Raw genomic sequence first — 13,670 nt, forward strand, 5'->3', positions numbered from 1 at the left:
CACCTCATCACACTCACGTCTATCTCAATCGCTTATCCGAAGATCTTTTCCACTCAACATGAAGTACATTCTTTTCACCACTGTCTTTGCCGCTGCTTGCGCAGCTGGACCTCTCGCTCAAGTCAGAGATCTGACTGGCTCGCCCGAGCACACGCTCAGCTATGTCGACATCACTCCCCCCGAGTTGGAACCGCTGAACGCAAACTTGACCGATCTCGTCGCTAGAGACACGCTCCCCAACACCGCTTGTCCTGCTGGACAGACTTATGACCGCTCGATCTGCTTCAAATCCAACACGATTCGTAGCTTTTGCGTTGCCAACCCTCGCAGCAACCGTGAGAAGATTACGGACACACCTTGCGGCGCCAGCGAAATCTGTGTCCAGCGTCGCCTCAGCTCCGGAAAGAGCTACGCCAAATGCATTCCCGTTGGTGACCTTGTGTTGTGGAAGACAAGCCCAGACGGAAACAAGGAAGGCTGCACTTCCACGACAGTTAAGAGTGGAGGAAACCATCACCTTGGGACAATCGTTTATGATGTGAACCGCAACCCGATCCAAGTCGACAAGATCCGTTACCTCGGAGAACCTGGCGAAGTCGATGAGGGAATTGGCGGATCGACACCCTTCTTCAGCAGCAACCTCTTCAACTTCGCAGGAGGCCATTACCTCAAGAGTAAGGATATAGGATGAAACAATACTGCAGAATCAATCTAACATTACAATAGCCTGTGTCTTCTCCGGTGGTTTCGGAAACCTGAACGCATACTCCTGGGCTTGGGTTTAATTCTGAGCGAGTCCCAAGACGTTGGTTCCGACCCGTTATGCAGGGATGACAGTTGACCGACCCACTCTGGCGTCAAGCGGCTACGACAAGACATTTATCCTGCAGGATCACGGGAACAACGGGGACTGCTCAGGAACGAAAGGACTCTTTTACAGGTCACATGACGTTAAGAAATGAGCACTAGCAAGGAAGGATGATGAGCACTCAGTGAATACTAGAGTGAGCGTGCATCCAACCTCAGGATGAGCGCTCTTGGTGTGTCAGGAACCAACGCTCATCTATAAAGTAATGGTTCTGTATGACTTGTATATAGTGTGACCTGAGCCTTTCTCAAGGCTAGGAGTCCATAGCTCTTCAGGAATAAAATGGTATTTGTACCACTCTCCGCCTACGTTTACTGAGAACTGTCATGCTGAGCCTAAGGCTGATCACCATGACCTCTGAGCAGCTGATCCGTTAAGCAAATTACGTTTAAGAACCGCGTACAATATGCGATCTATAGGTTCGATCACCTACTTGTGTTAGTTGACCCTACTGTCAGATAGCTAGGCTTTACAACTTCAGTGTATTTTCTGGAGTGGAGCTGGGTGCTTGGGCGGTGGAGGCTTAGGGGTCATGCTTAGTTGAAGTTTGTGGATGTCTCCTTTGAGTGCGTAATGGCGACAGTACATACATCTCCAGTCTTTATACAAGACTGCTCCCTTTTAGATGTTTGATGGACGGGTATAAGTGAAATAGGGACATGGACTGATGAACGTATAATTGCTGCTGACCCGGACTCGCATGTACTGTCGCCATCCCACACTTGATGGGATAGTGGAATCTCTTTGTCTTAAACGTCTTTGACTCTGGTACTTTGGACAGCCATTTATACTTAAAGAGACAACTCCGAAAACTGTGGCGGCGTGGCTACATCTTCGTATTGTGATAATTCAAATCGACAGAGACGGTTTTTAACGTTGCGAAGGGCCGATCCTGCTATGGACATTCTTACCTCCGGAGTAAAGTGCACCTCAGAGGTTAGCTGCCAAACAAGCACAACAGCAAGATTGACTAGTCCCGAGCCTGGCACATCATACAATGGACGACGGTGCCATTTATGACTGACAAGTAGGTAGGTAAGGGAGGCAGATCATCCTCGCCAGGTCTGGATACGTCGTAAGGTATGCATCGTAAGACTCGACGCAGCGCCGAAAAGGGCAGCGACACGAATAGAGAGATTGGCAGCAGCTCATCTGGCTATGCATGCATACATGTATTGTGTAATGAAGTTGGGAACGGCGATCGTAGACACTACTCGGTGTTTGCCGCCGGCACCCTAGGGAGTATGATATTATGTCTACAAAGTGTTAATAATATCCTTAACAATTGATGGTTTCAGTGTCCTTGTTACTTAGATGCCTCGCAGGTGTGACTTTTCTTTAGCAGAAAGCTAACCGTAGAGCGATGAACTGAAACCATCCATCATTGCCGAAAAGTTCAATTTGTCAAAATTAGCTCAACGTTGGTAGCTGCCGTCTTACACGGGCAAGTCTAAGTCCTCTTTTACCAGACTTACAGCTACAGCATGGACCGTCAATTTAGCCTTCAAGAACTTGCGGGAAGATGTCTACAGATAACATGGGTTTTGACGGTTAGTCAGGGTGGCCAGCGGAATATGCATATCTGAGTGAGCAGAAAAGAGCGTCTATTCGTACTAAAGAGTGGATGGAATCACCACAGGCTTGTGGGCCTAATGCTATCCTAATAAGTCTTGCAGAGCTAGGAACAGGTGGAAATGACAGTCTGGCCTGTTTCGTGATGGTCAGACCATTCCGAATGGGTTATGTCCATGACTCGCGTAGAAGCATGCATGGATTCTGTCAGGTTTCTTATCAACAAGTTGCCACAACTCGATGGGCCTGGGCCCAGGTCCTGTGGCTGGGCACCCGATATGGCCTATCAGATTGTGGCTGAGGCGACCCCTATTACCACCTCAAGTTGGCCTGCCCGGTTGCTATTCCCCCATCTTTCTCCCGTCCACAAACTCTACCCTGGCGCGGCGCGTCCGCGCTTTCGCTCAACGTCTCGGCAAACAGTCTGGGGTACTGGAGCAGACCAACAGCCAACAATACTTGCAACCAGAATCCTCACGAGGGGCTCTTTCCAACAAAGTTGTGATATCGGAACAAGAAAGTCAGCGAGAGGGCGATAAAGGAGATGGGAAAGAACTACCCTGGATACCGAAGGGTCTGTCTTCAGCAATTTGGGTTACATGTCTGATACCCAAAAGAGAAACCTGCGACGTTTTGATCAGCGCCTATTTCAGGACTTTCGGATCAGTTTCCGACATTCTTGAGATTCAGAGCTTCCTCGACAATCACAATCAGTTCTGGGAGAATCGTGGATCTTCGGCGACAATACTAGATAACCTCTTCGTCTCCAAGCTGTTGCTGGTTTTCGCTTTAGGATCTAGTACTCGGTATGGTCAGCAGACGGAAGACTTCCAAGGCTCCGGGTTAGCTTGGGCTACGTCTTTACAGCATCGCGTAAGGCTGTGGTTCGACAAGGCGGAAGATCTGATAGCTCAGCAAATGCAGCCCGGCCCATTGAGCGACCTCAACGTGGCCCAAGGTCTTTGTCTACTCGCCCTAGCCCGACACATCAGTGCCATACATTCGCCCAAGGCTCAACTATTTGAACCCTCGCGAAGCCTTGGCATGGTGCCGATTGGGATGCAAATGGGCTTGTACCGAGATCCGAGACAGCGGTGTCCTTCGATGCCAACAACGGAACTCGAACTCAGAAGACGATTGTGGGCCACCATGCTCGAGTTGTCACTACAATATTGTTTTGATCGGGGGCTTCCGGCGCCGATTTCTCCTGAAGACTTCGACTGTGAGCCGCCATCTTGCGGTGTAAATACCCCCAATCTGGAGAGAGTGTCGACACCTTTCTCGCCGTCAACGGCACTGAGAACACTGGCGCAATACAACGACTTAGGATTCGAATCTTGAAACTTCTCAGCGTCCCAGAGTCGTCAAGGGACTCTGAGCAAAGCATTCGACTGGGGAATGACTTGATGAAGTCTTGGCGTAATAAAACCAAACCCCCGGAACCCGAAAGTTCCTACCCAGCAAGTTTCCAGAGGAAGCTAGTGGATTCATTCACTCTTCCATTCGTATTGTGTCGCAGCGCCACACGTGGCGCTGCCGGTTACTGCCGTACGATACCGCTTTCCACAAGCCGATTACCCGTCTTGTACGGTGATATGACCCTCATACGGATCTTCCACTTAGAGGAATCAAGCCACTTTCTACTATACATGTCTTCCACTTGCTACCTCGCTTTGTGATATATTGAAACTTAATCGGTCGTATGAGATTGTGAGCAAAGGCACCGACTCGCCGTATTCCTACTCGCAGAAAATGTGCAGAGAGATATCAATCATCTTACTCGCCCCGCCGCTTCTTCCGTCCTCGGCTGCTTCTGACATCGGTGATCCTTCGGGGCCTGAATGGAACTTGTACGCGAATTTCAACGTTCATGGGAACGGAAATTTTGATAATGTTCTTAGACTGGCTACGTGGGCGCTCATGTCCGAGCTGAACGACGACACAGTTCCAAGTCTCAACCGCTCAGCACGACGTAGGCTGCACGATATCATGGACAGTACATCCCATCTGTACGAAATTCGCGTCAGACAGTTCAACAGCTCCTGTGATGATGAATGTCTCTTTCATCTCTCCCGGAGATGCGCGGCATACACCAAGGCGAAGCTCGAGCGAAGAAACCCACGAGTTGTGCAACGAGCGGTAGATGTGGCTTCGGACGATGCACTTGCAATCGTACTTGACGCTACGAATCGGGAATCTTTACTTGAGCAGAGGTATCCCATCGAGTGCTGACTGACGCCATTTTTGCCAAGCCCCAAAATCCCCACTATTTACACTTTATTACCCCGCATTTAAAGGGGTACATTGACGATACAACATTTACCACTATGCTCTTTTACCTGTTATCACTACTATTACTAGCATTTCAATTGATGCTGCAATGTCTTCTAGTGATTCTGATACCTCTATTGCTTCCAATACCTCTATTGCTTCTAAAACTTCTGTTACTTCTGTACTCAGCACTATAGTAGTTGAGGTCTACCCAGAAGACCTAGCTGCTGCTTGTAATACAGCTTGTAAGCCAGACGGCTGTGACGAAGCCACAGTCCGGCCCTGTGAACCTCCGGCTACCGAGCATGGCCCTCCGGGCTCCTTCCGGCCCTTTGAAGTACCAGCCCGGGCCCAAGAGGTCCGGGGGCTGCCGGCAAGCCCGCTGGAACTATTCCTCCAATACGTTCCGCAAGACCTCGTGGAGCAGTGGGCCCAGTGGACGAATACAGCACCGCCGTCGTCTAAAGAGGGCCCCTGGCTTAGAACGTCTAGAGTGTATAAGTGGCGGGAGACCTCAATAGAAGAGATCTACCTCTTCCTCGGGATCTTATTATATATAGGGATCCATAGGGAATCTAGATTATCAACCTACTGGTCAACCCAACAGCAGAGGGAGGATCCCATCCACCTATTTACGCGGTTTATATCCCGGGACCGTTTCCAACTACTGTTCCGGCGACTGCGGATATTCAATACTGCGGAATTCCAGCCCAGCCAGCCCGACGAGCCCGTCCAGCCCGTCCAGCGCGGGGGCCAGGGCCGGGGCCGGGGCCGGGCGCAGGCCAGCCAGGCCCAGCCGAGCCAGCCGAGCCAGCCCGTCCAGCCCAGCCAACGAGGGGGCCGGGGCCAGACCCGGGATCGAATGCCCGATGTATACCAAAAGCTTAACCAGTGGTCAGCCCATATCCAAAAGACTGGGGATTCCTTTTATACAACTGGTTCAGATCTTACAGTTGACGAGGCTATGGTCCGATTTGAGGGTCGGTCTCTTGAGACAACGACGATTAAAACGAAACCCATCCCAACTGGGTATAAGATCTGGATCCTTGCCCAGTCTGGCTACTGTATACGGTGGCTGTGGCACGTACACGGAAAGGGCCCATACGCATTGGTTCCCGAGGCACAGCCCGCCCAGCCCAGCCAGCCCGCCGGGCCAGCCGGGCCAGCTGCTGGAAAGCTGGCTGGGAACAGCATACAAAAGGGTCACGGAAGGTTAATTCGCCTTGCTCTTATTGTAGTAATCTGAGGGCAATAAGAAACCGCCAGACTCTAGGCGAGATATCTGGGAATACCCTCACGCGGCGTAAATATACGAGGAAGGGCTGCTTAGACTGTAACGTACCTTTATGTACCCAGGGGAATTGTTGGTACCTCTGGCATACGCAGAATATGTAGGCAATAGAGGTACTGTAACCCTATTGGTTAACTCTATAGATTTCCAACCCCTAATTGGCTCTACCCCGCCCTTGGCAAAAATGGCGTCAGTCAGCACTCGATGGGATAATGAAATGGTGCTCATCAAGTTCCAGATAATGAAGGAGCACAACAAGTCACAAAACATGGAGAAAGCCGACGAGGATTGAGACCTTGTCCAGGGCTTAGATGCATTGTCATAACATGGAGCACATCTGCGGAATTGACACAAGCCTAACATTTCATTCTGGCTTTTTATTTGTCGTGATGGCTTCAACCATCTGTGGCCTCACTACCCGTCACGTGACCTCGGTTACATAATCACCGAGGCCCACACTCGCTCGCATCACCTATTTCAGAGCAAGCCTCTTACCTATTCTCTACTTTCAATGGAGAACCGTTCTCTATCAAACATCTCGATGCCCACATTGTGACCATACGACATTATTTGAATATGATGTACGCCCATCCTTCTCTTGCAAATCCCTCATTCTAATGCGCTGAATAACATGTTCCGACAATGGTAGTCCTGTAGAGCGCCTAGTACATGCTTATGTCTAAAATAAACGTTTGAGATTCCAAGGAGATTACTGTCTCGAGGTAGGTAGTTTTAGCACAGCGCAACTGAATTCGGATTCTGATATAAGGAGCCGGAAGACTGCATTATAGGATATTAGATCGAGATTTACGGGTATGACATAACAGTAGCCGAGATGGGGGAAATATCTGAGCACTGGAGAACTCATCAATCTCGTGATGCAGTCCTGCAATTCTCCGGACGCCTGGGCTTCTTCCCACCGTTAGTCGGGGAGTAAAGCATGGTTTTGCGTCTGTTTGTCATTACTTCATATAGAAGAGGGTTTTCGCATCTGATCTATGACGACAGAAACCATCCCAACAATATTACAATGACGTACTGTCTGTGCACTCAAGGGAAGTGAGGAAGAGTATGTTCTACGGGATTAACATTGAAACTTTACGAGTACTGGCAACTCCATGTGTTGTTTATTTGTACAAATGGGGTATCACATCCCAAACTTAATCTCAATCGCCACCTTATCTGGTGATCGTGAGTTAATCTAGCAGCCAAGGTTGAGGCCAAGATCCAAGATTCTCTTGGCGGCATAAGCAGCAGCCACCATGATGGGGGCCTGTGTGTTACCGGTAGGAACCTCGGGGTGCATGCTAGCATCCACAACGAAGAGGTTGTCAGTGCCCCAAACCTTGGTATCAGGGTCGACAACGCTCTTGCCATCGTTGGCGGTACCCATCTGAGTAGTGCCCAGGTAATGGCTTCCACCACCGATAGCAGCCACCAGCGCTTCAGCGGTAGCGTTCTCAGGGACGGTGAGGATGCTGTTGGGTTCGCGAGCCCACTGGAGGAGCTGGTCGACGAAGGTGGTGAGAGCCTCCTTATCGCCTTCAGTGTGCATGAGGGGGTTCTTGGTCATGTTGGTCGCTCCGCTGGGCGTGATCTCAACGGTACCGGTGGAGGTGGTGCCATGGGTCAGGTAGACCTTGACGCCGATGGTGTTGTTGCTGTCTGCACGGACAGTACCCTGAACGTGACGAGTAGCACCGTCGGTAGTGTTAACGCTGGTCCAGAAGTTCAGACGTTGACCAGCCTGGGCCATGAGACCGCTGCCTTGAGCAAAGAGGTCAACAGTCTCTTGGTCAGGGTCAGTCCACGCAGTCTTAGGGAGCGCAATGAGCTCCTCCTTTGTGGTGAAGGTGACGGTCGCGATGCCGTGGTCCTTGAGGTTCTCGCCGACGGGAAGGTCGATCCACTGCTCCTTGGGCGGCAACTGGATGTTGGTGGTGCCGGAGGCGACGATGTCGATCTGCTTGGCGGGGCCGATGCCGGAGTTGAAGAGGACGCGAGGGGTGGAGTGAGAGCCGGCGGCGAGGATGAGGGATCCACCCTTGCTGAGCTTAATGATCTCGCGGGCTACCCCGTCGTGCTCGACCTCAACGCCGGTGACGAGGCTGCCGTCGCGGATGACGCGGAGGACCATGGAGTGGAGTTCCAGGGTGAAGTTGGGGAGGATTGCGCGGACGGGGCTGTCACGCAGGCCGTGAGCGATCTAAGATAGGTGTGTTAGCAACATTCATGATGAGTAGGTTGGAAATGTTGCCACCTACCGACCACGCAGGGTGCGAGTACATGAGCTCCTTGGACTCAGGGTCGTTCAGAGCATCTTGCTCGCTCCAGCCATGAGCATCCAAGAACTTGGACATAACCTCAAAGGCACCGTCGTCGTAACGATTGCCATTCTCCGACGCCAGGATAGATCCGGGGAGACGCTTGTAGAACTCCTCCGCGGCATCCGAGACACCATTCTCCCAATGCCACTCCTCAGGCCATGTCGCGAAGTCAGCGGAGCGAGGCTTGATGTACATGATCGCGTTAAGCATCGTGGAGCCACCGAGCAGACATCCCGCGGCAATGGCGAGATCTCTGCAGTACTGGAGGTCCGGCGAGGCACCGGTGAAGTCAGCCATACCGGGAACATCGTACATGGTAACGGTGTTGTTCCACGGCATAGTCTTGTTGTTGCCGATCATGTAGAAGGAGGTGCCGCCGCGCTCGATCAGGAGCACGCTGCGTCCCGAGTTGGCGAGGCGTTCGGCGGCCACGATACCCGCAGTGCCACCGCCCGCGACGATGTAGTCGTAGGTAGTGTTGCGGGTAGTCGTGGTGTTGCTCCGGAGGCTCAGGCGGGCTGCTGCCGTCTCGCTCAGCGCAAGGAGCGCCGAGCTCAAGGTGATGAACTTCATGGTGGATAAAAGAGAGGGATGGAGTTCAAAGAAGCAAGGACAGACACTCAACCAAGAGTTTGAAGAACCGAGAACCGTACGACGTCGGGCAAGAGGACAGAGCTATTAACTACTTACATGATTCGAGCGATGAGATTGATAAGATGCGATTGATAATCCTCGTCTAAACTTGTCCAACTATCAAATCTCGGTACTGGAAAGCTGGCACTCCGCAAAACTGGGTAGAGCTAACTGGATATGGGAAGGATGGTTGCAATTTGGTGGATCTCGCAATATAAGCATACTGGGCAGCGGAGGCTGAACACGAGGGTCTCCATTGCATTAGGCAACTGACAAAGCAGATCGTGTAAACTTTCTGTTTTTCTTTAGTAAAATACCTCATACCGCATGTTTTGGCGAACTCAAATTCAACCCGCCAAGCCGGACTTGTCTCCCTCAAGTAGCAACAGCAGTGTTAAGCGAGCTTCTTGGAAAGCGAGCATGATGGCGATGGCAGGGCAGTTCGAAGCGGACTATGTGGAGAAAAAGGCTGGGCGAAATGGAGTTTTCGCAGTAGTCTTGCTGTGTCGTTGGCTGAAGGGTCTCTTCTTCAGCAAAACCTGATGTTATTCACCATCCGAAGGGTACCGCGACCATGTCAAATCGCTTGGTCATGAAGTTGGCGGCCAATGAAACATCGGTTGAGATTTGTCGAATGAGGCTATGGGAGGCTGCGCCGGGCACTTTTGCTCCTTTATTGCTACCATCAGGAAACTTTCGAATCCATTATGGTACGGATTGTTGAGAGCCTGAGAGGCCGTTGGGATGAACATTAACCCGCTCTTAGGTATTGTTCTGACCGGTTACTTGCGGTCAGACACGCTTAAGATTAAGCTTCTATGCTCCTACGCGAAGTCCGAGATAATCTCACGGCTCGGCTAGTCCTGCCTTCAAGCCTGAAAACTCCCAGGTAGTCTCTACTCGTACCGTCGAGCAGCATTGGTCTGCTGTAGCTCTGGCAGCATATCCTTCTTGCCAAGAACAATGGCTAGATCGAGAGCTGTCAACGGTGAATCTAGCCTTACCAATCTGCCCACTCGGCCGTCGGGAACATCAGTTTTCTCAAGCTTCAGATACCCGTTGCACCGGCCTTCTAGGTCGCATCCCAGCATCACAAGCCGAGTCACAATCTCAATGTGGTCATTAGCCACAGCCAGATGTATCGGCTGGAAGAAAACGTATTCGCCGCTTGACCACCAATTGAAGTCCGCTGGTCCTGACCCGTCACTCTTCAGGAGCTCGTAGGTGCAGCCGATAGATCCATAAAGACATGCGAAATGCAAGGGGGTCAAACCGAGTGCATGGGTGACATTGTCCGCTTTCGCCCCCAATTTGAGAAGCGCGTTGGCAGCTGATGGTTGGTCGGCCATGACGGCGGCGTGTAACGGGCTGCGACCGTAATCGTCGCCGACGTCTATCGAGGCACCCAGGTCGGCGAGGCCGCGGATAACCTCCTTGTTGCCACCGCACGCAGCGTGGAAGAGCACAGATCGTCCGGCATTGTCTCTGGCGTCAATGTGCTTGGTCGTGCCCATCATTTTGGTCAGTGCATCTACCGCTTGCATGTTGCCGGTGGCTGCTGCCCGATGGAGTGGAAGTTCGCCCAGGTCGTTGATGTGTGGGAACGAGTGTGAACCGAGGAAGTCCTCTTTGATCAGGTCAATAATCTTCCGTATTCTGTGATTTGCCAGTCCGGTAGGCGCATAGGCGGAGAAGAGATGAAGAATCGTCTCGAGTCTTTTGGTTGTGAACTTGTGTAGAATGTCGGGGTCTGTTCCAGAGTAAAACTCGATCTCGTCATCCGCTTGCAAGACCTCTGTTGTGATCCCTTGTAGGATATCAGGTCGTTTCTTGAGATTTGACTCTCTCTCTTCCTCTAACAGATATGCAGCAAGGTTGAAGTGCCCGTTAAGTACTGCGAGATGGACAGCCATAAAACCACTTCGGGTTCGGCTTGTGGTATCCACACGTAGCTTCATCAACGTCTTGAGCATCGACAGTGAACCAAGAGTTGCGGCCCAGTGGATAGCTCTGAAATTGTCAAACTCTTCTGTCTGCAGCTCGAGAATACCTCTTCTTTGTTTCACGAGAGCCTGGACGTCCCTATCATTTCGCGCCCGAACAGCCCGAATCAAATCGGCGTACGGCTTGCTTTGCTCAATCTTGACAGCGTGAAGCTCATTTCCGAATCGAACAGCGATGTTGACTTCCATCTTTGTTCTCACCCCTCCCTGTATGGAAAGTGTCGGAGAAAGCATGAGGGTAAACCTGTCTTGGTAGCAACAACAGCGTGTGACGGCGCCGACCTCGTCAAACATTACCACAGGTTCTGGCGGCTCTACTATCCTTCCAGTTGTACTTGGTAGAGTACCCTCATCACTTGGAGCAAAGAGAAGTTCAGATGTACCAGAAACCTCCAACTGGATGAAACGTCGGCCTCTTCTTTGGGACTCTTTGGCGTCGATAGTGATGAACCCCAAGCCTTTGGAGTTTTGGTACGCTGCACCGCCTTCCGAAGCAGTGGCAATTTGCGGAAACTCCAGATAGACAGACTCGAGGCTGTTACCGGTGTAAGGGTGCTTCTCATAACAGACTTCCCACCGTCTCCGGACTCGACGGAGCCCAATGGCAACGTCTACAACTGATCGCTGACTCTGCTCAAGCGACATGAAACGCAAAACGACCATTGCGCGATTCGACTGTGGTTCTTTGGTCCGAATTACGGACAGAGTGGTATCCCATCTTTCCGGAGGATATGCTTCGTGAATGGTGAAGGCCAAGTGTGAAACAGAATCCTTCGAGCTGGGCCGAAGCCTTGTCCTGACACTCAGTTCAGGAAGAGCGTAGAACGGATTCTCCTTGACGTAGATGTTCTCGTAAGTTCCCTCAGTGTCATCGAAGTGGTCTAGAGGGAAAAGAATTACGGAGCCCTCTTCAGAAGCAACCCTTGCAAACTGGTCACTCCAAAGGCGTTGAAGAATGATGCAAGGGCTCAGTTCCTCGGTGACAAATTCAGGTTTAGAGACAATGCAGTCCAAAAGAGCGTAGTACTCATCGCCATCTGTCTGTCGTGGGATGAGAAGTATATTTGTTCTGAGCCCTTGATTAGTGACACTGGTTGGCGCACTATCTTGGGATTCTGACGGAGGCAGAGGTCGAACATGGTCAAAATCTACCATTGAGAACGAGCTTGGCGAACGCGCAAGCAAGCCAAACAAGTCGTCCGAGTCGGGCTGAGTGTCCGCCGGCATCCCCCAGAGAAATAAGGACTGGTCATCGCTCTCTTTGAGAATCTCTTCTTGTAGACGGGTGAAAGCTCTGTCACCTTCGCCGTAGAGCAGGGGCATGTTCACCTTGAACAATCCTATCAAACAGTATGCTTTGTCTTCCGGGCGTGTCGTCTGCCGATGTCCAGCCCATCGCATCTTATTTGCAACGCTGATGTCGCTCAAGAAAGATGTCCCAGAGAGCACCTGCTCGTCAATGCCAGTAATTCTAGCAAGCAGTTGGCAAAAATTTTTTCTCGACTGCTTCGTGTTGATGTAAGACCAGTCCCCAGCATAAAACTCAACAGTCTTTGGCGCGATGAGTTCCTGCAGCGTCCATCCTCGAGTAAACCATCGGCTATTCTGAAAACTCGAATCCTTGGCAAACGGGCTCTGCCCGGAAACAGGTTCCACGTCAGAGAGGAAAGCGTAACAGATGGCGGCCTTCTCGTACCAACGGTACATGGAGTTGATGGATTCCGACAACTCGGCGCTGCTAGTCTTGTCTATGCAGCACGTATCGGCCCAGAGGAAGCGGTGACGATGCCTCTTGGCCAGATTTGCTGCATCTCGTATCTTGCGGAAGCCGTTGGTGGAGCGGATCTGGTCGGCCGCATCCGCGGAGCCCGACCCCGGACCGGGTGCCGTGTCCGAGGCCAAACCGAGGGCTTGGAAGCTTTGGAACGTGACTTCGTCGCTGCCCCAGGTGTGAGACAATATCGCATACTCCTCCTGGGGGTCGCCCTGCACCTCGACGAGTTTGAGGCTATCTGTGTCAATAAGCCACATCTTAAGTCGGCTGCGTGGTAGAGGCGCGCGTCGGGCAAGATGTAGTTGGATGCCAAGGTCGGGGCGGCGATCGTCAGCTGAGCTCAAGTCATTCGAAAAGAAGATGATTTGTTATCTTGGGAGGGAACATGATTGGTTCGGTTCCATGCAGCTAAGCCAGATCTTCAGTCCACCACTAAGAGCTGAGAGCGTCTTATGTGCATCATTTCATCAACAGCAGCGAAGTAACTGGAGGACATTGGAGATACTTTGTCTCCATCGCAAAAGGCTATCAAAGTCGTTGCTCAATACTCCTGTGCTCTTTGGAGTGTCATTAAAAGCATTTGACGGTTTATCGACTAAATTGCTAGCGGCAGCAGTGCAGAAGTGTACTAAGGTTAAAAGATGAGTGTCCACAAGAGCCCAATCTTAAAATGGGGGGAGACTCTTCAACCAGCAACGATCGGTATTGAGCTTAAGAGGTGCTCTATAAGACTAGGTAAAACGCGCTAACAGGCGAATGCTATTTTATGACGTGGGATACCGAAGCGACTTCGTGGGCCTTAACATTTGGATTTATGATGTGAAATTCAGTTGCGCCGTCCATGGAAGAGTGTCGGATCCGGAGATCATATCCCCTGAAGAGAAGATGAGCAACCAATCGCGATATTTCTTTGACTGCATATCCCCCGCCA

At 51.4% G+C, this 13,670-nt stretch overlaps 4 protein-coding genes across 4 annotated transcripts; 2 read left to right on the forward strand and 2 right to left on the reverse strand.

The window, feature by feature from the left end:
* Positions 1-58: 58 nt before the first annotated feature.
* BDP81DRAFT_357002 (uncharacterized protein) lies at positions 59-702 on the forward strand (the record flags this gene model as incomplete). Its single annotated transcript, XM_060586323.1, has 1 exon — positions 59-702. The coding sequence occupies one exon, from the start codon at positions 59-61 to the stop codon at positions 689-691; it is 633 nt and encodes a 210-aa protein (XP_060440662.1). The 3' UTR covers positions 692-702.
* A 1,978-nt stretch (positions 703-2,680) lies between these two features.
* Positions 2,681-3,987, forward strand: BDP81DRAFT_500569 (uncharacterized protein; the record flags this gene model as incomplete). Its single annotated transcript, XM_060595516.1, has 1 exon — positions 2,681-3,987. One exon carries the CDS (start codon positions 2,681-2,683, stop codon positions 3,779-3,781), a length of 1,101 nt encoding a protein of 366 aa, XP_060440663.1. The 3' UTR covers positions 3,782-3,987.
* Positions 3,988-6,975: 2,988 nt separating this feature from the next.
* BDP81DRAFT_500574 (GMC oxidoreductase) lies at positions 6,976-9,242 on the reverse strand. Its single transcript, XM_060595517.1, has 2 exons — positions 8,267-9,242; positions 6,976-8,208 (listed from the first exon to the last, which is right to left on the reverse strand). The coding sequence occupies exons 1-2, from the start codon at positions 8,900-8,902 to the stop codon at positions 7,204-7,206; spliced, it is 1,641 nt and encodes a 546-aa protein (XP_060440664.1). The 5' UTR covers positions 8,903-9,242; the 3' UTR covers positions 6,976-7,203.
* A 616-nt stretch (positions 9,243-9,858) lies between these two features.
* Positions 9,859-12,996, reverse strand: BDP81DRAFT_453412 (uncharacterized protein; the record flags this gene model as incomplete). The annotated part of the gene is made up of 1 exon (XM_060592837.1): positions 9,859-12,996. The coding sequence occupies one exon, from the start codon at positions 12,994-12,996 to the stop codon at positions 9,859-9,861; it is 3,138 nt and encodes a 1,045-aa protein (XP_060440665.1).
* Between the last annotated feature and the right edge of the window lie 674 nt (positions 12,997-13,670).

Source organism: Colletotrichum phormii, assembly GCF_030913505.1.
Source record: "Colletotrichum phormii strain CBS 102054 chromosome Unknown BDP81scaffold_23, whole genome shotgun sequence".
In the NCBI taxonomy this organism is placed as follows: domain Eukaryota; kingdom Fungi; phylum Ascomycota; class Sordariomycetes; order Glomerellales; family Glomerellaceae; genus Colletotrichum; species Colletotrichum phormii.